The sequence below is a fragment of the Agelaius tricolor genome, unplaced genomic scaffold (assembly GCF_023055355.1).
Source record: "Agelaius tricolor isolate 1412-34295 unplaced genomic scaffold, bAgeTri1.0.p SCAF_18, whole genome shotgun sequence".
In the NCBI taxonomy this organism is placed as follows: Eukaryota; Metazoa; Chordata; class Aves; order Passeriformes; family Icteridae; genus Agelaius; species Agelaius tricolor.
In genome coordinates this window covers 14,885,527-14,910,506 of record NW_027269278.1, presented here as the reverse complement: position 1 = coordinate 14,910,506, position 24,980 = coordinate 14,885,527, and the positions used below count along the sequence as shown (strand labels likewise).

Genomic DNA, 24,980 nt, shown 5'->3' with positions numbered 1-24,980 from the left:
CTGCCCATTATTTGTGTGCTGTGCAAATACAAACCAGGAATTTTTAGCTATTTTTAACTTTTCCACGCCCCAGCTCCCCTCAGGGCTGGGGTGCTGCTCTGGGGCTATGGCAGACCGGGTGGGCAGCTGCTGGACTCAGCCCTCGGCGCAGCCGCCAAAATCCTGCAGTAAGCCCAGGGCAGAGCCAGCTTCTCCCCAAAGAGTGAGTGGCTCTGAGAGGTTTTGCCACATAAGGGCCTGTTTGAGGCTGTAGGCACCAGCTGACAGGGATGTCTTTGCCTCTGAACAGATGGCCAGGCTTTTTATTTCAGCGAGCAATCTCGTGTGGAGGGGTGGTCTCCGAATCCTGCCAGGGTTTCGCGAGACAGGGCCAGCTTAGGGCAAGAGGGATCTGATGTCTGTGCCCTTCATAGCTCGTGAGCTAAGTGATGAGCTGTTGACAGGAAAGCCATCATCTGAAGTGTAAGATCCCCAACTCTCCCCACTTTTCGTTTTTCTTTGGCGGAATTAATGCCCTATTTGCTTGTCTCTCAAAATCCATTCTGGCACAAGTACAAACCCTTGCCTGGTGGCAAGCAGTTGTCTGGATCCGAGATGCCAAGATTTGTGCTGACAGCTCCTTCTACACAATCTGAGTCAGGCTGTCACAGCTGGCCATTAGCAGCTTAAAAAGACACACATGTACAGCAAATAGCACCACCTTTCCATTATTGAATATCAGAACCTGCTTGATTGAGAAATGCAATGACTTGCACTGCTCTTTCCTTTAAACAAACACTGCCTCCAAACCCCTGTTCCAGTGCAGTGGATGTTTATTTTATGTGGACTGCTTGCTCTTATTTAGAAGCTCAGGCCTAGAAGAGACTTCCTGGGCCAGGAGATCTAGTCCTTGATAATCCCAAGCATCACATTTGATAATCCTCCTCATTACATTGCATTTCTTTAATGAAAACAGTCCCTCGTAGTTTCGATTTATCATTGCAGCCGTTTGCCTTGTATGATTTCCTTGACATGGAGGAACAGGCAGCAAAACTTGCCTTGTTTGAGGGGCAGCATCACAACTGGAGCAGGGCAAAGAATGCTGCTCATCAAAAAGGGATTTTCTGAAGCTGTTTACCCTGCAGTGTTGCCTTCCTTGGTGACAGTCTGTGCAAATTCTGCTGACCTAGCATTCAGTTTGGGTGCTAAAAGAAGGCTGCTTGCAAAAGTTAACATTCAGATTTAAAGTAAAACAGGATCAAACTGTTCCCCACCCCACTCCTGTATGTGAGAACAGGGCAGAGGAACTTCTGCTTAGTCACTGATGGTTATTGCACATGTAATGCTGCCTTGTCTGGTTACACTGGGCTTTAAACTTGCTGTAGGATTAAACTTTGCATGGCTGAGCTTTAGTAGACCTTAGTCTGAAGTTTATTTTGGACAAAAGGCTGATAAACTTTGGCTTTCAGGGAGGAAGCCTGGAATCTGAGACCCATTATTATTCATTGACTTGTCTTTATGAATTTACAGTCCACTGATGCATAACACTGAAGGAAATATTTTCAGTGAAATGTTTGCTTTTTTCTTTGGCTTTGTAAAAGGCAATGTCTTTTCTTAGAGATATATGTCAGGGTCATATAGCTACTTCAGTGAACTGTGTATGGTCAGGAAATAGACTGCATCAAAAACATTTCATTTTTCTATGAAGTCATTCTTTTGACCAAGGCTTCCCCCTGCTCTCAGGGATTTGGGCTCCACTAACCACTATTGGAGCATTAATTTTATGCACAAACTCGGTTTAATCCTGGGGGGGAGATTTCAACTGTATGGAACATTTTCAGTATTTTTGTATTAAATCAAAACTTGAGGGTGACAGTGAACTTGTAAAACAAAACCCCATTTATACCCAAGGGAATTTTCATGTCTAGCATTTTTCTGTCCCTTTTTTGCTGTGCTGAAAAATGTGTCCGTTCCTCGTTGCTCTGGATGGCACAGCCAGCCTGGCGTGACAGAGGGACTGACTCTGCAAACTTTAATGGCTCTGACACAACAGAGCTATGAAATTAGTGTTTAAATTTTCAGGATGTTTTGCTAGATCAGGCCTATGTAAGCTCCACTCCTTCTTTGGTTGGGCAGGGGGGTGATTTGTCTGAGTAGGGAATACTGATGTTGATAAATCTTTGTTGGACCAAATGTGCAGATATTGTATTTGTATTACTGTCATATTTATACAGACTACACCCTATTTATAAGACATTAATGTTCATTTCTCTTTCTCCACAGGTTCTTCTTGAAATTTTTCCTCAAATGTAACCAAAATTGCCTAAAAAATGCAGGAAACCCTCGAGACATGCGTCGATTCCAGGTCAGTCGGACACGCTTCCTCCTTTAAAAATCAGCAGCTGTTAGGACAGAAGTACTTTGACCCAAACTAACCTAGTAATTCACTGGAAGATGCTAAAAACATAAGGTCACAAAATAATGCCTGAGGACTTCTTGTCACAGCAGAATTGTCAGGAAGTAGTTGGGTTTTCTTGCTCTGGAAGAGAGCACTCTTGAAGATAATGTCATCTCCACCGGAAGGGAAAGCATGAAAAGGAAAAATCAAAATGACCTCTCTGTTGTTTTCAGCTATTGGGCTCCCCTGCTCTGAGATACTTCTCTCTCCATGGGGAACTATTTGTTTTCATGCAGACACCAAGTGGGTATCTTGTTTATTGGCTGGGGCAGAGGAAGGTGTAAGAGCAATTAATAAAATCAGGCATGTGTTACTCCTGAGCAGTGGAAAAGACTCATAAACGTGCATCGATGGGATGAAGGTCTGTCCCTGTAGTGAGCACTTGGAAAAAGCTACCACTGGGTGTCTCTTTCTTGGGATGCTTTGGGCTGGTATTTCCCCACTGTTGCATCTTGTGGCACTGGGGCTTGGGAGCTGAAATATCAACAAAGCTTTAGATGGCCAAGGACATCTTGTTATGGTCCAGCTGTGTCACAACTCATTTTTGGATGAAGAGCATTGCTGTCCCTTGGGAAGGTGGTCTGTACCTCTGCACTTCCCCAGTGCTGGCAGCAGAGTGGAGTGGTGGCAATGCTGAGGAATAATTGTTCCAACATTTGTATTGAAGACATGGTCTTTGACTGTGGCAATAATGCTTTAGCTGGGTATATGCTGAATAAAAATATGGGATAGAAAGTCAAAGAACCTTCTCTTTTGGTGGGAGGAGTGAATACAGCCCATGGAGCAAACATGGTAGAATCTGTCTGTGGGGCTTTGCCTCAGGGTTCTGAGGAAGAAACAAGAGATTTCTCCCATGGACCACATGGGTCCATGGGAGAAAGACAACTCCAAAATATATCTGCTTTCTGTAGTTACTCAGAACCTTGTTTGCTTCTTTTCCAGCATTGTTGCACTTCAGTACAAGTGTTGAATGTTATGTAAGTGACAATATTATTTATATGTAGAATGTCTTTTGTTGAACTGCTTAATTGCAGCAATGCTGGAAGGCAGAAGGGTGCTGTTTGCCTCTGAGCAGGGAAGTGCAGAAGTGAGGAGATGTGGCCACAGGGATTAAATTAATCAGTGTAAAAGCCAGCATTAGCATGGCAGAGCCCTCAGCTTCTCACCCCACACTCCTCCCTCTGTCACGATTCTCCTGTGATTCCAGAGGGCATTATCACGGAAAGAGAATGTGGGAAAAGGACTCTCACCAGCATGGGGATTTAGTCCGAGCAGTCACCCCTGGGGCCTGTCAGAGCTTGCTTCACAACATGTACACTCTGCTGGGGCTGTGCTCGCCCAGGCTCCAGGCTGATTTTCATATGGAAATGCCTGTGCATGTTCCCTCAGAACAGCAATCAGGGGCTGTGTCGGCGGGGAAGTAGGACATAGGAAAGGTTGTTGATCTCTTGACTTGTAAAGACATTCTGTCATACAAACCCAGCTTCACAGCAGTTGAGCTTTCCGTGTGTAAACAGAGACTGCTTAATTACACAGGTCATGTCAATTAGCGTGACCTCAGCATTTTCAAGAAATTAATCACTTTCAGCCGAGCAAACCACTCCTACTCTCATATAGGGTGGCATTGAAGCTTGCAGCGTTCTCTTCAGTGCCCAGGCTTATTGTTTTACAATAGCTGCTTTTGTTTCTTCCCTTTTCTTTTTTTAAAAACTTGGTCTTTTAGCAATAGACTTCTTAAAATAAAACAGCTGGGCTCTACAGAGTCCAAACTTCATTTATCATTTCTTAGGGTGAAAAGGACCAAGTGTACATGTAGTATCTCAATGCTGTGGTTCTCCTGGGTCTTTGAGGCAGTGTTGTGTAGGAACCAAATGAAATCTGTGCCCCTGTGTTCGCTGTCAGCTGCCTTTGAATTGTTGCCAGAGACTTACAAGGTCTCCAGTGGTGATGTCAAAGTTCTGGTTAAAAACCATAAAGATAAGGTATTTCCAGATACTTTTAGATAGTACCATACTCATTTTATACACACAAAAATGGAGACATTCCCTTCCTTCATTCCCCTACTTGTGCTGGACTTTGAAGCTGCCAAGAGACATTTCCAACTTTTGGTCTGTCCTTCTTCAGTCCCCAAAAGTTGCTGGAAGTTCTTAGAACACAGATTATGGTTTTGATGGGAGAATCAGTGGAGTGTCAAGGACGTGAGTCCTGCACTATCTAAGGACCAGTCCTGTAGAAAGTTTCCTTTCTTACTAGATTTTTAGAAGTTTTTTTTTTCCCCTGTAGCATGGAATTGTCTGATTATCATCTGATACAAGACATGTTAAGATAGTACAGGGAGGAGGCAGAATGTGTGTTGATTCAGGCTCACAATCAGAAATGAATTTAGGAGGTTTTATCCTGAACTTTGCTTGCAAATGTAGGAGTGTGATAAGTCTAACATAAAAGCTGTTGTGGGCCTGGAAGGAAATAAATTTCTCTGCATGTTTGAGATGTCCAGGCATGTGACAAGTGGAGTGGTGTGGAGTGCCAGCAGAGTGTGTGTGCTGGAGCAGTGCTGGCCCTGGCTGTGTTTGTTGTGTCTCTATTAGCACAAGGAGACAGTCAGGGAGAAGTCAAGTACTGCACAGTACTTCATCTGTGCTTCACGCTCCTGCTTGTCCTTGAGGAAATAATTTCATCTCCATGTTTCATCAGCCCAATTGCACAAAACATTTGGTGCTGTTGTGTATTATCACCTTTGCCCAACCTTGCCTTTTTATTCCAGAAATCCTACAGAGCAGCTGCTCAATCTGGTTGTGAATTCTTCATCACAATAAGTCGTCATCCTTGGTGGGATGGGCTGTAGTGCCTCAGTTAGTGGTAATAATAATACTGCTACTAAGTAGATGGTGTCATGATTGAACTCTGCCTAGATTTGATTTTTCAAAACTAAAAACTCATTCATACAACCTAAACAGTTTTGTATGTTATTGTAATTAATGAAACCCAGGCGCCCTAGCTGTCTTGTTGTTCTTGTTTTAGCACAACTGCTTGTAAACTGACACATGTCAAGTTTTAATTTAGAGGAAACTTTTCAGGCTGTGTCACTGAACGAAACCCCAAACATTCACTTATTATGAAAACCTTGAAAGTCACTTAGAGATTGCCATGCTGTTTGATTCTGCTACCACAGCCTCTCCTGCAGCAGAGGCTGCTCGTTTGCCTCCATGGGATGCTGCCACTCATGTTTGAATTGAAGCCACTTGTGTCTTATTGCAAATTTGCATAAGAGACAGAGATGATGCTTCATGAATCCCAGATAATGGAATTTGGACATGCAAGGCTCCATCCCCAGAGAAGGGAAAGGCAAAAAAAAAAAAAAAAAAAAAGAAAAAGAGACTGAAAAATAGCAGTGAGAGCTATGGCCCAATTCAACAAGGTAATTAAGTGCCTGGCCTGTCCTTGAGCACGTGAGCAAAATTACTGAATGTATTGTACTTATGTGCTCTTAGTTAGGCACCTTTTGAAGTGTCTTGTTAAATGGAGAGTGATTTTTAGTTACTAGAATAAAGAAGTCAACACATTGTAGGAAGAGGTCACCAAGTGGTGATGAAAATAAAGATGTGCTTGAGCCATTTATAGCTTTCAGAAGAGTGGCAAGCACTGGAGTTACATATTTAACACTTAGGACACACTTCAGACCTGGAAATCATCCTAGCTAGATTTTCTCTGCCTTTGCCACTGGGTATTGGGGATGTTGCAAAAATATCAGATCCTTCACCATACACTGGAGAAAATTGAAAGCACAAGGAAAATGCTATGTCTTAATCAGTGAGCAAAGCTTAATGGGCTGTGGTTAAAAATCAGGAGTTGTGCAATGCTTAATTTTGATATATTAGGTGAGGTACTATACCAAATAAACAGGCCGAGTGCTAAACATGGATAAATAGCTTGATCTCCAGGCTCCTGGTCTCTGAATATTTAAAGAAAAAAAAAATCTAAGCTCCAAAGTATTCACAAACTGAACTATTTAATGGCAGGCAGAATAATCCACAGAGCTGGGATATGTTACTGCATTCAATAGTGCCAATTTCATTGAAGAAAGTTGTAAACCCATGTGTTTCTTTCATACCTCTGTCTCCCCTGGTGTTGATACAGGATTTAAATTCAAAATCTGTGAAGGGCTAAAGCTAAAGCTCAAAATCATTTTCCGTGTTTGCCTGTCTCAAATTAAAACTGTGTTTTGTTGACAAAATTTGGAAAGGTTTGAGATTTGGCAGACCTGGTTGTCCCTGTGCTTACATTAATGTGTCAGCACCTCATTAATCATTTATTAAACTGTAGTGTGCCTTTCCCTCTTGCTACAGTCTGTGTTTTAGGATGCCTTGGTGCCCATTCCACATGTACTCTGGCTGTCCCCTCCCCCTAATTTTATGATTTCTCCACAAATTAGTTTTAGCATGTGCTTTAACTTGAACATATCCCAGTCGTTTCAAAATCAAAATGAGGAGAGTGTAGTATTTTTTTAGATTAAAAAATATGAGTAGAACTTGTAAGTATGTAAGTGCTCTGCAGCAATCCAAGTAGGTGACTGTGGCACACAATATTTGAGGTGCATTTTTTCACTATTAATAATTAGAGGCATTAATATTTCTTTGGTGCAGTGCACATTCAGTGTTCCTCCATTAATGAGAATTTTCATTTAAAGAATTGAGCAGCAAGAGCCTGTTGCTTCTTACAGGTGTGCTATGAATAATCTTTTTTTTTTTTTTTCCAAACAGACACATAAGAGGTTTTTTTTTCTGCATTTCCTGAGACTAGAAACAGTTTCACTGGGGGATTCCATTTATAGTTTCTGCTGCTAACGACACGAAAGAGCCACACCAATGTGGTCTCTTCATAGTAAATCAAACTGTTCAGGAGGGAGGTAGGAAGATATTGCCAAGTAATTCAAAATATGTTGCATCAACTGTTTTGAAAATCTGAGGAGGGGGAAATTAAATGTAGCTTTACTCACATAAAACCTCAACAGGATTGTTTCCTCAAGTTCTTACCTAAAAAGTTGCATGTATAGCAACAGCTACTTAGATACAGGATTTTCACAGCTTCGAGAACTACCTTACTGTTACTACTCTTGACTCATTATTTTTCTGGAATCCCTAAATTTCTAAAAATGCTTAAAGTTTTGGTTTCAGCTCAGGTTTGATCAGCTTCAATGTGAAGTCTGTGTGTACCTATAGGGTTTTGGAATTGGGGAAAATATTTTATCTTGTAGCCATTGTTATTAATTGTAATTTTGTTAATTTTCATATGCACCTAATCAGACCCCTAGAAGAAGATAAGGAGCTGGCATAAATCATGGAGCTATGACAGGCAGTGCCAAGGGTTTGGTTCAAAATCCCTCTTGCAAAGAATTTACAATGGTTGCAAGTGCACAAATAAGATTTTGAACCCCGAGCCACTTACTATAAGATCATATTTTATTGAAAATATCATAAACTTTATTCTACCCCTCAGGAATTCAATGGATAAATTACTTTTGAAATCCCTTTTGGAATTTTATATATAGGGCTTTGGTTTTTTTCTCTCCTTAGTTTGATTTCAGAAAAATGTATCTGTAGTATTTGGTGCTTTCTTTTTCCCAAATTTCCATCTGTAGGAGCTCTTGAATCATTTATTCTGTATTTTAATATCTTTCACTTAAAACACGCACAAAAGTCTATTGCTTGGAATGCCATTCTGAGGGATGGGGTTAGGATCTTTTAGATGTAAAATATTCTCTTTTGTATTCCTCTTTTTCCAGAGAAAGATTTCAGGATCTGCTCTGGGCAGTTTAGTGGCTTTGCTTACTTTTTGAGTATTTTAATTGGGGGCCAGAAATAGGTAGAAAATTTTTCCTTTCACTCTATTTTTTCTTTTTTTTTTTTTAGCTCCAGTTCAAGTGATGAAATTGAATAGTTGTAAGCGATCCTTTAAGTGTCCCCATTTGACCAACTTTGAGAGGCAGCAGCTTCCTGAGAGAGTTGAAGCAATGTTTGCCAATCCTTGTAAAGCATTTCACCTCTTCAGAGGCTAAAGCCTCTCAAAACCAAGAACAATTAAAGCGAGAGCCTTTCAGAGCGACTGGGGAATTCAGCAAAATAAATCAGAAATCCTCTGCCGTGGCTCTGGAGGCTTGCCTCATTATAAGAGCAGATCTATTAGCCCCCTTGCCATTGTCTTTCATTTCTCGAGTGAGGTGATTCTAATTAAATTAATCTGCATGTCAATCTATCGGTGATCAATCAAAAGGGCTGAGGTCCCCCTTTGCGGCACTGTGCTTGCGGCTGACAGGGGCTGATAATGGAGGAAGAAATAAACTGTCGAGCAAAGTTAATTAGTCAACATAATAGGTGGATTAAACAGGAGCTGCTGATTGCTGTTTCACATGTCGAAGCATGAGGTGGGAGCTGAAACTGCAATTAACAGACAATTATTATATTTGGTTGTAAGAGGTCGCATGAATAAACATATCTCTGTGGGTTTCAGTCTTTAATCCCTTTCCCTGTTTAATGTAAGGAGAAGTGTAGGTCATTTCTTCTTATTGTTTTAGTCAAAGTTCTCGAAGGCGGCGCGTGCTCCTGGCAAACCAGCAGCCAGCTGAAGGCCAAATCTTTGGCTGGGGTAAAACCCTGGGAATGCCATACTTTTGCTGGGAAGAGGCTGTGGGAGGGGTGGCTGAAGGAAAGCCAGGGAGGCTCAGACTGCTTGGTCTGAATGGGGTAGGAGGAGATGTGCTGTGATGAGCTCACAGCTCTGCAAGGGACTTGTTTCTCCATGACATTCCATGGCTCACGTGCCCTCTGCCTGGACAGGGATTTCCTTTGGGAGCCTCAGGGTTGAGCAGACCCTCTGGACACCTTGGAGTGGCTGGGTCTTCTACTCTGGACCCATCATTTACCCGTTTGCCTCTGCTGGGTTGGCTCCTCTCCTGCCCTGGGCGGCTCTGGGGAGCAGAAGTGTCTAATCCTTCCTCCAGTGCAGTCCTGCTGTGTCTCCCTCACCTCGCCTCAAATCAAATCCCAGGTGTTGACATTGAGATAAGTTGAGAAATACAAATAATTCTAACACTGGATGAATAGGGTTGTGTTCTCCAGATCAAGACCCCACTGTCAAGCGTGTGTGTGTGTACACAAACATGCCGATACATACTCCTTAAGATAGAGCTCCAGAGAAATTTGGGCAAATCCAACAACCTGCAGTGACTGCACTGAGGGGAGAGCAGCAGAGAAGGGTGGGGGTAAGGCAGGCAACAACTCTTGTTACAACTTCACAAAATACACTTTTGTTTTCTTTTATTCTGAATCGATTCTCATTTGCAATGTCAACATCTCTATCTACTTCAGCGTGGAAACTGAAGGATAATTTAGGGTGAAACACAGCTGCCCTTGTATATAGGGGAAAAAAATACTTAATAAAGATCCTCTTGTTAAAGTGATGGTTAACAGTGTGCTGTCTGCCACGCAGCTACAAACTCTGCAATTTGACTTAAAACTGCATCAAAAGCTTTCGATGCCAGAGACCCGCTCATCAATAGCGCCTCTTGTTAGATTTGTACAGCATAAGCACCAGTTATTATGTGAAATAGCTTTGCAATTTTCTACAGCTCCCAGCTGTTATTTATTTAACTGAGTTTATTACACGCCGCGCTTTATAAAAAACACACGGATTTATCCAAATTTTCCTCCATCTTGCTCTTGTGCTTGCAGGTCGTGGTGTCTACAACAGTCAATGTTGATGGCCATGTGCTGGCAGTGTCAGACAATATGTTTGTGCACAACAATTCCAAACATGGGCGGAGAGCTCGAAGACTCGATCCCTCGGAAGGTACGCCTTCTTATCTGGAACATGGTAGGCAAATCATTTTCATTGGTTGGCATTGCTACTTTAAATGTGGATTTATTTGGTTTGTGTCTCTGGCTGCTGCTTTCAAAATTGTCCTGTAAGCATTTATTATCTCTGGGGCCAGACATTTGAAAGGGACTGGCCTCCAGACCAAAGGAGGAATTTTTCAAGTAGGTCAGCTCTAAATGTAGTGAAATGACAAACAAGTAAGCAAACATGGGTGCAGAGGTTGTTCTGTGTGTCAGTGAAGTGGAGTGATTTTTTTTGCATGTTGGTTGCATTTATTCAGCACCCAAAATTGTAGTCTGATTTTTTTTCCAGACTGCCCTGATTTTTGACTGTGCATCTACAGGATGTTGCATATTTTCTGAAGTGCTCAGCACCCAAATTTTGGATTGCATTTCTTCTATCTATAGGGTGCTGAGCTCTCTAGGAGATTCTTCTGTTCCTTTGAATTGCCCTAAATGAAAGCAGAGCCCTTTTGGAAATCCATCTGCTTACTTAAGCCATGGATGAATGTTCTTTTCTGGCTCCAGCTGTGCCAGCTGAGGACGTTGCTTTTCCCACAGCTGTTTGTCTCCCCTCCCTGCTCCAGGCTATTCTTCACCATGGCATGCCAGCTAGGATGGTTGCTCCCTGGTCTCCTCCAGGCCAGTGAAGTTCATTTGAATTAAACCATTTAAATAATCACTCTTTGCCAATATGGCTTGTTGCTGAAATGATTGAAGGAGAAATGGTGCAAGGCAGTTTGGCTTTTCTGGAAGCACAGTAAGCTCCAGCAAGGGTGGGATGGGGGCACGTGGCTGGAAGCAGCCTGGGGACAGTAATCTCTTCTGTAAGGTCAGCTGGTCCTGGAAGGGAACATCTGCTGGTGACTGTAGGTGCTTAAAATGGGAGTTGTTGAGTGCAAATGTACTTTGAAAAATCTGGATTTGATTAATGTTTTGTTTTGCTCTTTGTCCTCAAAGTTGATGACTACTGCTGAAAAACAAAACAAAAACAGAGGGCATTTCACTCCCCTCTCCCTGTTCCAGCTTGGTAGAATAGCTCTTTGTTTTCAAAGCTGTTTGTAATCCTAAATTCAATAGGTGCTTGCTCCCTCTAAGAGATGTGTACCCTCAGCTGCCATTGAAGTAGCTGAGTGTAGAAGGCACCAGTCCTTTATGCTGGTTTGTTTCACAAATATTTGCCAAGGATCTGATGAATAATTAAATAGATTTTTCCAAAGAGTTTGAAGAAACCAGATAAAAATTTCTCTGGGAAAGCAAATGCCACTCAGAGAAATGTTAACTAGATATGTTAAAAGAAATTATTAATGCTGAGAAATGGGAAAATGTGTGGGTTTCTACTGCTCAGTGGATTCCTGTGGAAATACTTTTCTATTCTGTTTATGCTTTCAGGCATCAGTCCTGTAAGCACTTATGCATATATTTAAGATTATGCTCACATATGGTCCTGTTGGGATCAATGAGGCTTCTTGTGTCAGAGAAGCTGAGGGTATTGATAAGTGTTTGCAGAATCGGGTCTGTAGTTCACACTTACTAACCTAAAATTCTTAGCTCAGCAGCGTTTCTCATTATATAAACATAACTTACATCTGTATTTATTTAGCTCTAACTTTTTATGTAGGCTACGAGCCATTTTCAGCCATAATTCATGTTATAGAATTTTTTTTTTCATCCTGCCAACAACCTAATTTAATAAACAAACCACTGTCATAATTTTTACTGAAATTTATAAGGAATGTATGAACTCTGTCTTTATTAATTAGCAGAAGGCATTACAAAGGGAAACTTCTTTCTGTTCAACTTTGTAATCTTTCCATTAAGTCTAGTCTTAAAAAAAACACTCCTTTTTTTTTTTCTTATATTCCTACTAAAGTAGTTGCCATATTTTTTTTTTCTTTTTTCCCCATTGCAGTCTTCTCAGTGCATGCTTTTGGTTGAGGCAGTACTTAATTTCTCTTACATAAATGCCCTTATTCTCATGCATGGTGGTATCTCATTTTACCACAGCTGTCGTTCCCACTCCTACAACCTGGGGGATTCTGTTGGCAAAAAGCAACAAAAAAAAGATAATTCTCTGCTTACGTAGCTGCACACACCTGAGTTACTGTGCTGATATTAAAAGTCAACATCTGCAAAATATTTCCATGTGTACATTTTGTGGGAAAGGTGATTTTTCTAATCTGCTTTCTCAGGCACCTCTCAAGCAACCTCATAAAGCAACTGCTAGTAAATTCTTACTTTTGAATAGCAACCTTCATACTACAAAATTGTTCTCTTCCCAAAGGCTTGGTGGAGCCTTTCTTTTTAACTCAAATCCTTCAGTCCAGCTCTCTAGGAATTCTCTGAACATGTGTCCAAGAAACAGGAAAAAAAATTTCAAAAATCCATAACTGTTGTTATGATATTACTAAGTATCTAAAACACTTAACTAAATAAATAAAAAGAAAGAAAAAGGTTTAATGCTATTGAATTTTGGACAAGACCCATTAGAACAGATGACAGTTTCCTCCACTGAAATAATTTTTTGCTTTCACTTTGAGTCAGAAGATGTATTATTTTTCTCCAGTTTTTGGAATTTTTATTTTGCATAGTATGAGAGGCTGTTTGTTTGCCTCTCCTCTCCCCAGCTTTTCTGCCTCCCTCGGGGAAGGACAGATTGACCTGAGCTGTATCCATGAGCAGGGAGATGGGAAGGGAATGTAGTCATGGTTTGTCTCTGGTTCATTGCTCTGGTGAGCAACTGCTCATCACAGGTTTGTAAAATCTGGGATCTGACTATAATATACCCTTGACCAAATGTATTCCTGTGGACTTTCCCAGACGTTTAACTTCGTAACACAAATTCCTGATGGCAATGGAGATGAATGCCTGACTGTGAGGGCTGGGGAAAGGGGAGACAGGATGTAGAAAGGTGTGCTGGTTGTTGAGTTTACTTAGACAATATCCAGCTTATTTTTCCTTACAATCTCGTGTTTGCTGCTCTGAAACACGGAGTTACAGTTTATGTGACACCTAAAAGACACTTTGGGGGCCAAAAACCTGGAAAGAAAGCTGCACCTCTCGAGCCACTCAGGAGCCTGGTGTCTCCACATTTGGGTTTTACCATCTCATTAGCAGGTAGTCTGGATTATTTTTGGGACATCCAACACATCTTTATTTATATCTTGCTTGTCAGACTTTTCAGTCAGTAAAATGAAGGGGGTTTTTTGTAGCTTCTTTCTCTGAATATAACCAAGACCCCGGATCCTAGTTTTGTGTCCACATGCTGCCCCCTTGAAGCCAGTGGGTTAAGCAGCCAATCTTTCAAATAAATATATCTACCTATCTTTTAAAAGTAATATCCTGGCAGAGGCCAATTATTATTTCATCCATGTCTGTGTGGTATAAATAGGGTAAGCCACAGTAATCTGTGGTTTTCAATAATTATCACTTTTTCATTCACAAATAGTTGGATCCTCACTGGTTTTATATTTCTGGTAAACCAGAAAGCCGGTGTGGTTGACCTTTCCAAATTATATATATAGTAAGATGTATAGTCAAGAGCCAACAGGCCCCAACAGTAGGATATATTTCAGCTTGTAGTTCATCCCAGGGTGTCAATTTTAAAAGCAAAATCTTCCCAATGAAATTTAAGTGATGAACTTATGGAAGGGGAGAGTTCTGGCAGGCATTGCAACAACTCTTTTCAAGTTTACCAGCAATAAATCCACTGCAAAGTTTCCAGTTAAAACTCTCATATCATTGCAAAGTAAAAATTCTTTTTTCTCCCCAAATCTTTTGAATGTCTTTACAAGAATGTAAAGCCAATTGCAGCATCAGTTTCTCTATTATTTTTCCTCGCTGGCAGAATGCAATGCCCTCGAAAAATGATAGTCCCTGAGACCCTGTCAGTTTGCATGCTCTAACACTTTATTATCTAATGATCTAATATGCAACAAGGCAAAGAGGGGGTGCTTATCACCCTGACAGGATGCCTAAGAGAAGTGACTAAATTACTTTATGTACCATTAGCACTAGCTGCCAGGGTGAACTCACTGTGAGCATTTATGCAAATATTCCTGAATACATTCAAGTGGCCTTGTCAGGAAGACGACTGACAAGCAGCTTAAATGCTTGGGTTTTTAAAGGGACAGTTTTATTTCTTTTTTCTTTTCCTTCCTCCTCCATGGGAGAGCACTGAAGAATTAGGTGATGGTGAGGTTTGCTGATGATTTGGTTCTGAGTCAGCTCAACAGCAGCAGCAGATGAAAGATGCAGGATAGAAATAGACACAAATGATATGATGTGATATCAGAGTTTGCAGGTGGAAGTGGAGATAACCACGATTTCCAAAGCAACGTCCTGCTGGTATTTTAATATGAAATATGCATAAATCTCTGTGTGTTTATATCTAAAATAAATCATTATGTAGCAAAACCAATAGTCCTGGTTGCCTTAAACTGGGAAGGATAGTGCAAGGCTGGGGTATTTGATCACTTCATTGTGGTACCTGAGACAGCCAAGCTTTTACAATGTTGTTTTAGCTCATGACAGCAATGAGTGACTCCAACCGTTTGTCTGCAGGTGCAAAACCTCCTACAAGAAATAAAAAGCAGTAGTGGCTGTGCCTCAGCTGCACATGACAGGCAGATCCTCTTGTCAGCAGTGGGGCATTTAAAGAGTTTTTCTTGCCAATCCTGCCCATCCTGGGCCATTTAAGAGCTCACAGTTAATGCACAATCAGAGGTTTTCCACTGAGTCCTCAGATTTGAAAGCAAAACTGATTGCTAGGCTGTGCCTTAGTGAATCAGGTATTTTCTATTTGGATTATTAAAAAAAGGGAAAATTTCCCTCACCTTATAAATTATTTTGAGAGGATAATATTTAAAATAAAGCTTTGAGACTGACTGCCCTTAGGCCTCATTTCTAGTCTGCCTGTAACAGAATTGTTGAGGACAGACATTGAATACCATGAATTCAGTTGCACGTGGTGGATAATTCCTGAAAGATGCTCAGAAATCTGACTTAGTGACTTTCTTCTTGTGCCCTAAGTGGCTCTGGCACAACTCTAACCACTAAATTTTGGGCATTGTGTAGAGTTGTGAAGAGGATGACCTGATCAGCTCCATTTTAACCATTTTATCCCTCAGTTCCTTGGTGATGCCTACCTCTGTGCTAGTTGATGAAATTGTCACTCCAAGACAGAATACTGACTGAAGCAAAAATTTTAACAAGTTGAGACGGGTTAATCTTCAAAACTTGACACATTTTACCCTTAGTTGGTATAGGTTCATGTTGTTCCTCAAAGTTAGGGACTATTGTATTAAAAAACTGGCCAGGTTTAAAGAACTGTTCAAGTTTGACTTGCTTCATCCATGGGTGGAAGCACCTGTTATAGTTTAGTGCTGAGCTTAAGAATGTTTTTGTGATTATATGAAAAATATAAACACACAAGCTTTTTCTGCATCATATCATTCCATATAGAGAAATGCAGTGGGCTTGATTTATTATTTAGAAGGGAAATATTGAAAAAAAATATTAGGATTCTACCACTCTACTTGAGGGGATCTTGTATGTTATTCTGAGTTATGTCTGCTTTCTAATTTATTTTCTATGAGGGAAGAATACCTTGGGTTGTTGGACATCTCTATGCATACACAGGGGAAAAAAATGTGACTTTCAGAGCATTGCACAACATGGATAGTAATAACAGTAAGTGAGCCTTGATATACGGAAGGATTGCAAAACTTCAAGCTGGAAATAATTTTCTTTATTTTTGCCAAGTTGTCTTTTTCATATCGGTTCCTTCATAAATGCAGTGACTCATAAATTCAGGCAATTTTTAACATAATGGCTTGTTATGTGTTCTTGGAGTTTGACCTCACTGAGTGTATAATATTAACCTTTTCAATGCCCTGTGGACTTACTCTGTTCCACAAAATGAGGGAATGGTTGGGGCTGGAAGGGACTCTAGAGATCATCCAGTCCAACCCCCTGCTAAATCATGTTTGCCTGGAACAGGTGGCCCAGGATCCCATCCAGTCAGGTTTTGAATATCTCCAGGGAAGGAGACTCCACAACCTCTCTGGGCAGCCTGGTCCAGTGCTCTCTTACCCTCAAAACAAAATTTTTTCTCATAATCAGATAGAATTTTTAATTCAAGTGAGAAACCAGGGCTGGATTAGTTCAGAATGTGAACTTGGGTGGAATGGGAACATCTGTCCCTCTGAAAAGACAAAACATGGCCAGAGAGTTAAGACGCTTTACTTGATAGAATTGGTAGATAAAGGCTCATGATGATCTTAACAAGATTTTAACTCTGGGAGGCAGTGACGTAAGCTTCCAGTACTGTGGCAAGTTCTCTGTTGTAAATGTTGAGTAAGGGCATGTTTTTTTCCCAAAAAATATATGGCAGGTTAGGGGGAGGTTAAGGTTTGAGTAATTCCTCACGTGGTTGAGGATGAGGTTCTCTGATGGGTGCTATGCAGGATGTCAGGCTGGGTGATCAAAATGGTCTTTTCAGGAGTGAAATGTTGAATTTACATCAGATCAGCAAAACATGGCAGAGCTAGGATTTGTGCAGCTCCAGTTTAGGCAACCAAAACTGAGTTAACTAAATTGAGCCCCACTGAATTTTGCTGATGTCTTTTTTTTTTAATCTTCACCAGAGCAGAGTTGCTGTTTGCAGGCCCAGATCCCCTGTTCCTCCTTGGATATTACTGAGAATTGCACAAGAACTGGGTGGGTGGGTAGGTGGAGCTGCCCTTCTCACAGCCAGTCACGCCAAACACAAAGCAGAAAATCTTTTGTTTCTATTTGTCTGGGTCATAAATCATCCATTATGGAGAGGTACTCAAAAGCTTGGAATATCTGGCTGCAGCAATTCCGATCTTTCAAAATTTATTTTTAGTCTGTGGCTAAATGAAAACAAGATTTAAACAATGGATTCTTAATGGCTAGTTTAGGCAAGGAGATTCCAGAATTTTAGTTCTGCCATTAGAGTGTAGCTATTGCATGAAGTTGGAGGTTTGAGTTTGTGGGGTTGTTTTTGTTTTTAAACGTTATTGTATAACATATTTATGCTAACACTTCTGCAGGAGACTTAGGAGATACCATTTGAGATATTCTAGTCATTAATGAAAGGATTGCTGTTACATAATGTCCATGGAAATATCTTCTAAAAAGGCAAATTTGAATATTCCAATTGCCACAGTTAGAAAGGATTTTCCCTTGACAGTCATTTATCAGAGATTTAGGGTCACGTTCAATTGAGAGGGGAAAATTGGGAATGGGAAAAACCTTGATTTTACAAAGACAAGATGTGTCAGTTTCTACCCACGAGCAACTGTCCTTTATGTTTTTCAACTAACTAACTAACTAACTAAATAAATAAAATAAATAAAATGCCCCCCAAACAGCCCTTCCCCACCAATATCTAAGGGATGTCAAGCTGTGATATGTTGTCACCCTCTATTGTTACGAGGTTGTCATGAATTCATGGAAAAATAGCACCTGGATGAAGATAGAAAGCATTTTGCGAGTTTCCCTGAGGAGCTTTAAGAACTGTACTCCCAAAATTGCAAAAAGAAGAAACATGGGGAAAACTGCCATTGAATTTTGATACAGATTTGCACAGAAAAAAACTGTTTTCTTATAGCAGACCCATAAGGGAGGAAAGTTGATATGGAAATTCTCCAACCACCATAACTGTTGACTCTTATTTGGAGAGCTTGACCAACCCTTTGCTGAAGGTTTGAGATTTCTCTCCAGACCTCAGAGGAACTGGAATACAGTCATGCAAGTAGAGAACGCTTAACTCCCCTGTTTGGCAGAAACTTCACAGGTACCAGAACAGGAGAACATTCAGCAGCACTCAAATAAGAAATGAATATTCATAGATGATGAGTATTCATTACATTTTAATTTGCTTTGCTGGCCACTATGTCACAAATATAATGGCATCATATGGGAGAAGGATACTTTAGAATTGGAGAAATGTTTGAGAAACACTCCACTGTGGCTGTGAAGTTTTTGCCAGGTGTTGTTTTTCCAACCTTCCAAAATGGGCACACCAGGAAGAGACAAAACATCATGTTATTGTGGTATGATTGGTATTATTTCTGAAAAAATTCCTCTAATTTATCTTTTTCATTATAAGAAATGATTTATTGGTGTTATGGTGGGAAAAGATACTTTTTTGACTCAGTTCCCCTGCTGTTTTGAGCAAATTTTGAAGGAAAATAATTTTGTGAATTGTGGTTGGGATGTTGAAGGCCAAGAATTAGTGATTTTTTTGAGAATTCATCTGGATGTTATAAAATGTCATGATTTTCAAAGAAAATGGTGTTCACAGCAGTTTGCAGGTATCTGGACACTTCCAAATGTTTCATGTTGAGCACCCCAATATTTAAATACCCCAAAGCAATCAGTGGTTATAAAAGGTCTTTGCTCCCATGAAACTTGTGCCCAAAGCTGTGAATCAACTCAGTGATAACAATCTCAGGATTAAAGGTTTGGTTAGGTGAAAATTTTCCACAAAACTGTCATTTAGAATATTCAGTTTAGAAAACTTCGCAAATAATGAACTCATCTTGTCACTGAACTGAGAGAGGATTGTAGTGAGCATTCAAGTCTCTGTCTGCCAAGTGTTTCCCCAGAAAAATGAGTATTTGACAAGGCTCCTCCACATGCAAGGAAATGAGTTAACAGCATAAACCAGGACACCGATGCAGAAAATGGAGCCCACCAGGGTGGGATGTTCGGAGTTGTTATTCTAATCTGGTTTGCTATTTGAAAGTTATTAATGTTTAGTAGCAAAGAATAAAAAATAAGCTACTAATAATTAATATTGGAATGAAGAAAGGCTTTGTGTTTGGCCCAAATCCAGAGTACAAGATTTTTTGGGAGTGTATGACATTGCAAAAAGTGTGCTTTCATTAAAGCCAGTAGTACAACTTCATAAAGTGGTTTTTAAAATCTTAGCCCAAACTGTTTGCTGAGCATAACCAGAAAGCTTTGTGTGTCACAATTAGTCCTTTCTGCTTTCCACCTTCATTCCATGAATTTATAGTTCTCTTTGTGACAAAACAAATCCTTAGCGTGAAAGTGACTGTAATATAAGCAGTGCTGGTTTATGACCTCACTGAGCAAAGCGAATGGGCTTAGGAAGTTTATTAAAAAGATCAAGAATAAAGTTTCATGAAAAACTTGTCTGAAATTTAGAAGTTTAAGGTTATTTCTCAAAAGTTATTCAAACATTTAGATGTGTAAGTTAAGGTACAATGGCCACAGTGAAACGCTTAAAGAGATATGATGTGGATATTTAGGGTTTTCTAAACTTCTGATCCATTTTTTGTGAGACAAGTGGCCATCCAAGAGTATAGGTATCCCAAATGAATTTTCTGGGGGAATTCTTGGACCTAAAGCCAAACTTGTAAAGCACCAAGGTGCCTAAAGCTGCACATAGGTGTTTACTGGGATTCTTACAACTCTGGCTACAGAATTTCTATCTGTCTATGAGGTATTTTGAAAATTCCATTAATTGCTTACTGGAACAACTGGGTTGGTGGATGCTTCCAAAAATCTGGTCCCAGGTGCTGCAGGAACCTGTGTGCTGTTTGCTGTACTGCCCTTGAAGTGCCTGTTAGCACTGGGAGCGTAAGGAAGTTCAGAATTAATTATGTTGGGTTAATACCATATCATTATGGTTTTGTAGCAGCTTTCTCAGAGGTTCAGTATCTATCCCATGAAAAGGGAAAGTGCTTTTCCCACAGAGGTCCCTCCTGAGTTATGAAATGGCAGCAAGAGTGCTGGATCTCTCCCTGCTGCTGGAGGCTGAACAGACAGCTCGTGTTGCTGTTCCCTGAAAACCTGGGCTTGCATATGGAATTCATAGGTTTGGTGTTACCTGATCCATGCCCAGAGGGAAGGCCAGCGCTTGGAGCAAATTCTGCCTGACCACAGCACTGCTCATCTTTCCAGCCACAGCATTAGTGCATGGGTTGGGGTTTGAGGTCACAGCACTTTCCTGCAGGATGTTCAGGTGAGAGCATTGCTCAACTCCCTGGGCTCTTTGAGGAGAAGAAGAGGGGGTGAAATAAATATGTCTGACCATGTTTGGTTCTCTGAGACACTGAAAGGTAAAGCTACTGTGATTAGGGGCCCTTTGGGGAAAATTACTCTTTTCCTGGGATTGCGACCCTGAAGGTGACGGTGAGTGCTGCCTCCTCCTTCAGCCCTGAGCCTGAGCAGAGGTGTCTGCAGGAAAGCCCAGAGTCAGGTGCCTGCTCAATATCAGCTGCCAAATATTTTTTATGAGGTTGCTTCTGGCTGCTCCCTACCTATGCTATCGTCTTGCTGAGATCCCTTGGTACTTTCCTGAGCCAGCACGGAACTCCCTGGGTCTCCAGGCTTGCAGAGGTGTCTTCCCATTTCTGCTTATTGTAGAGAGGAAAGAGGATCCTAATTTAGGCAGGCTGACTCACCCAGCCAGAGCTGGAGTCTGACGTTTGACAGGCTGCAATGCCTGAGGTAGGTGGTCTGAATGCAGCCCTAAATAAATAAATAAAAACCTAGCATGACTTTATCAGAGACATTGAAAGAACAACTTCTCTAAGCATTTGTAGGCTCGAGTCCAAAGTATTCACTCAGATTTTCAGCGTGCTGGTTTTATGTGGTGTCATTGCTGGACAGATACTGTGAACTATAAATATAATTTTATGCTTATGTTTTTGCAAGTAAAGCCTAAATGGCTGGGAGGGGGTGCCTGACCCTGCACTCGGAGCAGCACAAAGAACAGAGGAAGGAACAGTCTGAGAGACACAGCACAGCACAGACAAGGGGGTCTCAGTCTGTGCAATGCAGTCGTGGCTGCTCCTTGAAATGCAGTGCAGGTTATGTTTCTTCCATCTCTGTCCCACTGCCATCACAAACAGGGGCTGAGGATTATATTGCATTGCTGAATCTAATAGCAATAATAAAAATATAATAATAATAATAATAATAATAATAATAATAATAATAATAATAATAATAATAATAATAATAATAACAATATTATTAATTAATTTGCATATCCACTTTTTCCATCCTAGATATTCATTAGTTTTCTGAGTATTTCTGGCCAGAACAGAAATTTAGCTAAACCCTCTGATCACTGGGATGCTTTTCCTGCAGAAGAGCCAGATTCCCTACCTTTCCCCTTGGCCCAGGGCCTGAGAACCCGAGGCCATGCATCAGACCTTGGTCCCTCCATTGGCAGCTCTATGAAACCTGTCAGAGACAGCCCGGGCACAATTTTTGCACATGATGAATATGGATCTTTGCTGCATCTGGCAGGCTGCAGCAATGAATGCAGGAGACTGTCGTTAATAGATAATAAAAGCAGAAAGAAACATTAATGGGAATAAGCTTTTCTTTTACTGGGACTGATTATTACTTTTCTGTTCTTGGCTGTGACTAGATCGAGCTGCAAAGAGCAGCTACCAGTGCTGAGTGCACACATGTGTTTTGTTGCTGACTGCTTTTTAATCTGAAATATTTAACCATGACATCTTCAAAGTGCGACTGTGTCATACATCCTCATACACTAATAGATTTCAAAGATGAAGAGCCTTGCTGCTTTATGGTTAGTCATGCCTTCATCTATAAATTTATGGCAGTACTATGGTTTAATGAATTGAACAAGTCCCAGAACAACAACAAAAATGCTCTTTTGTTTGAATTTAGATATAGTGTGCTTTGTTCTTCAAAAGAGTAATAAAACCAATATGTTTCTTTAGTGGTAAACTTTGGGGTAACTTCATCTCACATTATTAATGAAGCACTTGGGGAGCTGTGTGTGCACATGTACACATGTGTGTGTGTGTGTGTGGTAAACGGGTGCTTTCAGTCGTGGTGTTGGACCTAGGCTGAGCATTCATATTCCGATAGCGATAGGCAAAGCTCCCAGAACAGATGGAGCAGAGTTCAGCACAAAGGTTTAATCCTATCAGGATGATTCCTGTATGGCCATCTGGATAATCCGGTGCACAAATTCAGTGCCTGTTAAAAGTACAACGTAGGCCAAGATTAGCGTCACAGATTTTCCACTAGACTTGTTCATATTTGACTTTATGATTCTCAGACTCCAGAAAATTGCATTAGAGAGCCTGTGATTTGTGAGAGAAATCAGATGAGGAATAAGAACTCTTAGGGTACTTGAATTTCCCTTGAAGAAACTGGATTGCAGGCACTCCCTGTCTCTGGCAGAACTGCTTTGTGTTTCTGCACGGGTTGTTCTTGTTTCTGAAAGACGATTACTGTGAGCTCTCTGTTGTGGGCAGACTTTCTCAGTTCTGTTGAACAAAGAGACCCCAGCTGAAGATTATATTAGTTGGATTTTGTTTTTTTCCAGGAAAATAAATTCTTTGTTTCCTATAGAATCCATCTCAGGTGAATTTCTGATTGTTGCACTGTGTAATGTAGTCGGGGGGGATTAATTTGAGGGATGCGGGGTTCTGGTTTTTTCTTTCTGATAGTGAAAGATGTAATAAAAATGTAATTGATACTAGTATTTAGTTTGGCAGTGAGAATTTAGATTTAGATTGAACTCTGTTTCATCTAGAATAGTTTCTGTGTGTCACTAACTGAACCTTGCCAGTGTGGCCATAATGTACCAGTGGGTGTTGGAGCATCAAGGCTCAGCCCTGTTGTGCTCTGGATGCTGACCCTGTTGCACCTTACAGGATTTTGTCTGGTCCTGTGTTGTGACTCTAGGGAGATTTACTATGAGGGATTTACTGTTTTGCAAAGGTACTGATGGAAAATGAAAATGAGGAAACAGGACCAGGGTTGGTGGTAAAACAAACTAGGAATTTTGAAATTGTACCCACCTGCCCTTCTGTTGGGTTGGGGTATAGCAATGCAGTGAAACACAGGGTTAACATTTAGCAAATATAAAATTCTTTGTTGGATCATGAAGAACCAGTCAGTTAAATCAAGTATGCTTTGGAGTATCAGAACTATGCAGAGATGTTTGTTTTGACAAACTTTTAGGGCTGATTTATAGTACTCATTTTGGGCTTCCATTCACAAGGTTGCCTCCATCCTCACCCAGAAATTGCATCAGTACAATTAGTTTTAAACTTCAGTGCACTTAACCAGATGCAGGCTCCTTTCTGGACATGCCTATTGTTTTTAAAGTAGTCATAGTGACTTAACTGGGCTTCATAACTTCATAAAGGAAGTTGATGGTGGAAAGCCATTGAAATTGCAATGGGAAAGGCAGATATTTTTTTTTTTTCACTGTTGATTTAACAAAATTTTGGAGCCCATACTCAGATACAGCAATCCCATCCATGTGTCACACCTCAGTCTCCTGCATGGTGTTTATTGCCTTTGGCTTTCACACGCTGTTCGTGTTCCTCTGCAAGTGGCACCATGGGGTGGAGGAAGGGCTGAAGGAATAGAGTTGCAATAATCTGGGGGCTCGTGGTAAAACATTTATCTCACTTGGGGGTCAAAATATGTTTGTGCATCCCTGGGGGAGCAGAGCAGCCACTGCTTTGGTGTTGAGGTCTGAGCAAACCCATCCCCTGTTGTGCAGCTGGAGGTGATGCCAAGATTTGAAAGGCCCTGTGCAATATTCTTGAATGTCTGGTTTTCCTCCTGACCCAGTCTGTGCATCCCTGAGCACCTGAGCTGCTCAAGAGCACAGGGAGTGCTGAGGCTGAGGGGCAGGCACTAGTTTAGCAATGTTTGGCCAAAGCCACCTGCAGCAGTTTCCTCATGGCTGACTCAAAATGAAAGTCCTGCAATTCTGGGGCAAAAATGATGAATAAAAAAATTAGAGCTTAAAGCCAGCCCAAAATTTCCTTTGAATAAAAAAATCAGGGTAGCACATAAAAATAATTGACAATAAATTAGGCTTCTTGAAATATATACATTTAAAGAGAGTGCAGATATATTTCTCAAGAAGAAGAAAACATGTATTGTTTATATATATTAATGTTTAGGTAGAACCTATCTATTTAGTTTAACATAATTTTAAGTGGATTTGTAACATTGCATTTTTCTTGGGGAATTTATTATTTGCCAAACAGACATGACAGACCTTTCTTTGGAGGTCAAGTTTTACAGACTTGCAGGGAGAAAGTAAGGACTCTGACTGTTTTATTAATTTTTGGAAAGTAGGAGGTAGCTCCTAAAGTAAAACAAAAAATAACCCAAATAAGCAAAGAAACTCCCAGAACTTCCTCTGTGATGTGAAAGGGTTTAAGAGAATTAATGAAAATACATTTCTTGCAATCATACAGAGATAACTAAATTATTATTTTATGGAAATGTTGTAAGTAAAATACAGAGCAGATTTTTTTTTTGTAACAGGTCTCTCATTATTCTGGATTGCTTCCTTTTTCCATGCAGTCATTTTTCAGGCACTGATCAACAACTGAGAGCTTTGGAAATCATTAAGGAAAGAGAAACACAGAGGACTCCATGAAATGTAACTTTGCTAGCTGAGGCATCAGCTAGGATAAAAGAGAAACACTGGCTTAAGTATTGATTGTAGGTGGAATATTATCCCAGGTAATTTACATTTTCATTTCCCATTAATGGGAGCCGTGCATCCAAAACGTTCAGCAGAAAATCACAGCCAAGACCTTTAATTTCACTACTGGAAACCAGAAAAAATGCAACCTTCCATCCCTTCCTTT

At 40.6% G+C, this 24,980-nt stretch overlaps 1 protein-coding gene across 6 annotated transcripts in view; it reads left to right on the top strand.

Moving 5' to 3' along the window:
• EBF1 (EBF transcription factor 1) overlaps positions 1-24,980 on the top strand; it is a 269,314-nt gene that overhangs the window by 167,566 nt on the left and 76,768 nt on the right. For 4 of the 6 annotated variants that reach the window (XM_071443457.1, XM_071443454.1, XM_071443456.1 and 1 more), the window contains exons 7-8: positions 2,263-2,344; positions 10,165-10,306. In XM_071443457.1, the coding sequence (XP_071299558.1) occupies positions 2,263-2,344; positions 10,165-10,306 (224 nt within the window). The remainder of the gene's footprint in view (positions 1-2,262; positions 2,345-10,164; positions 10,307-24,980) is intronic. The other 2 variants (XM_071443458.1, XM_071443455.1) reach the window with 1 other exon arrangement.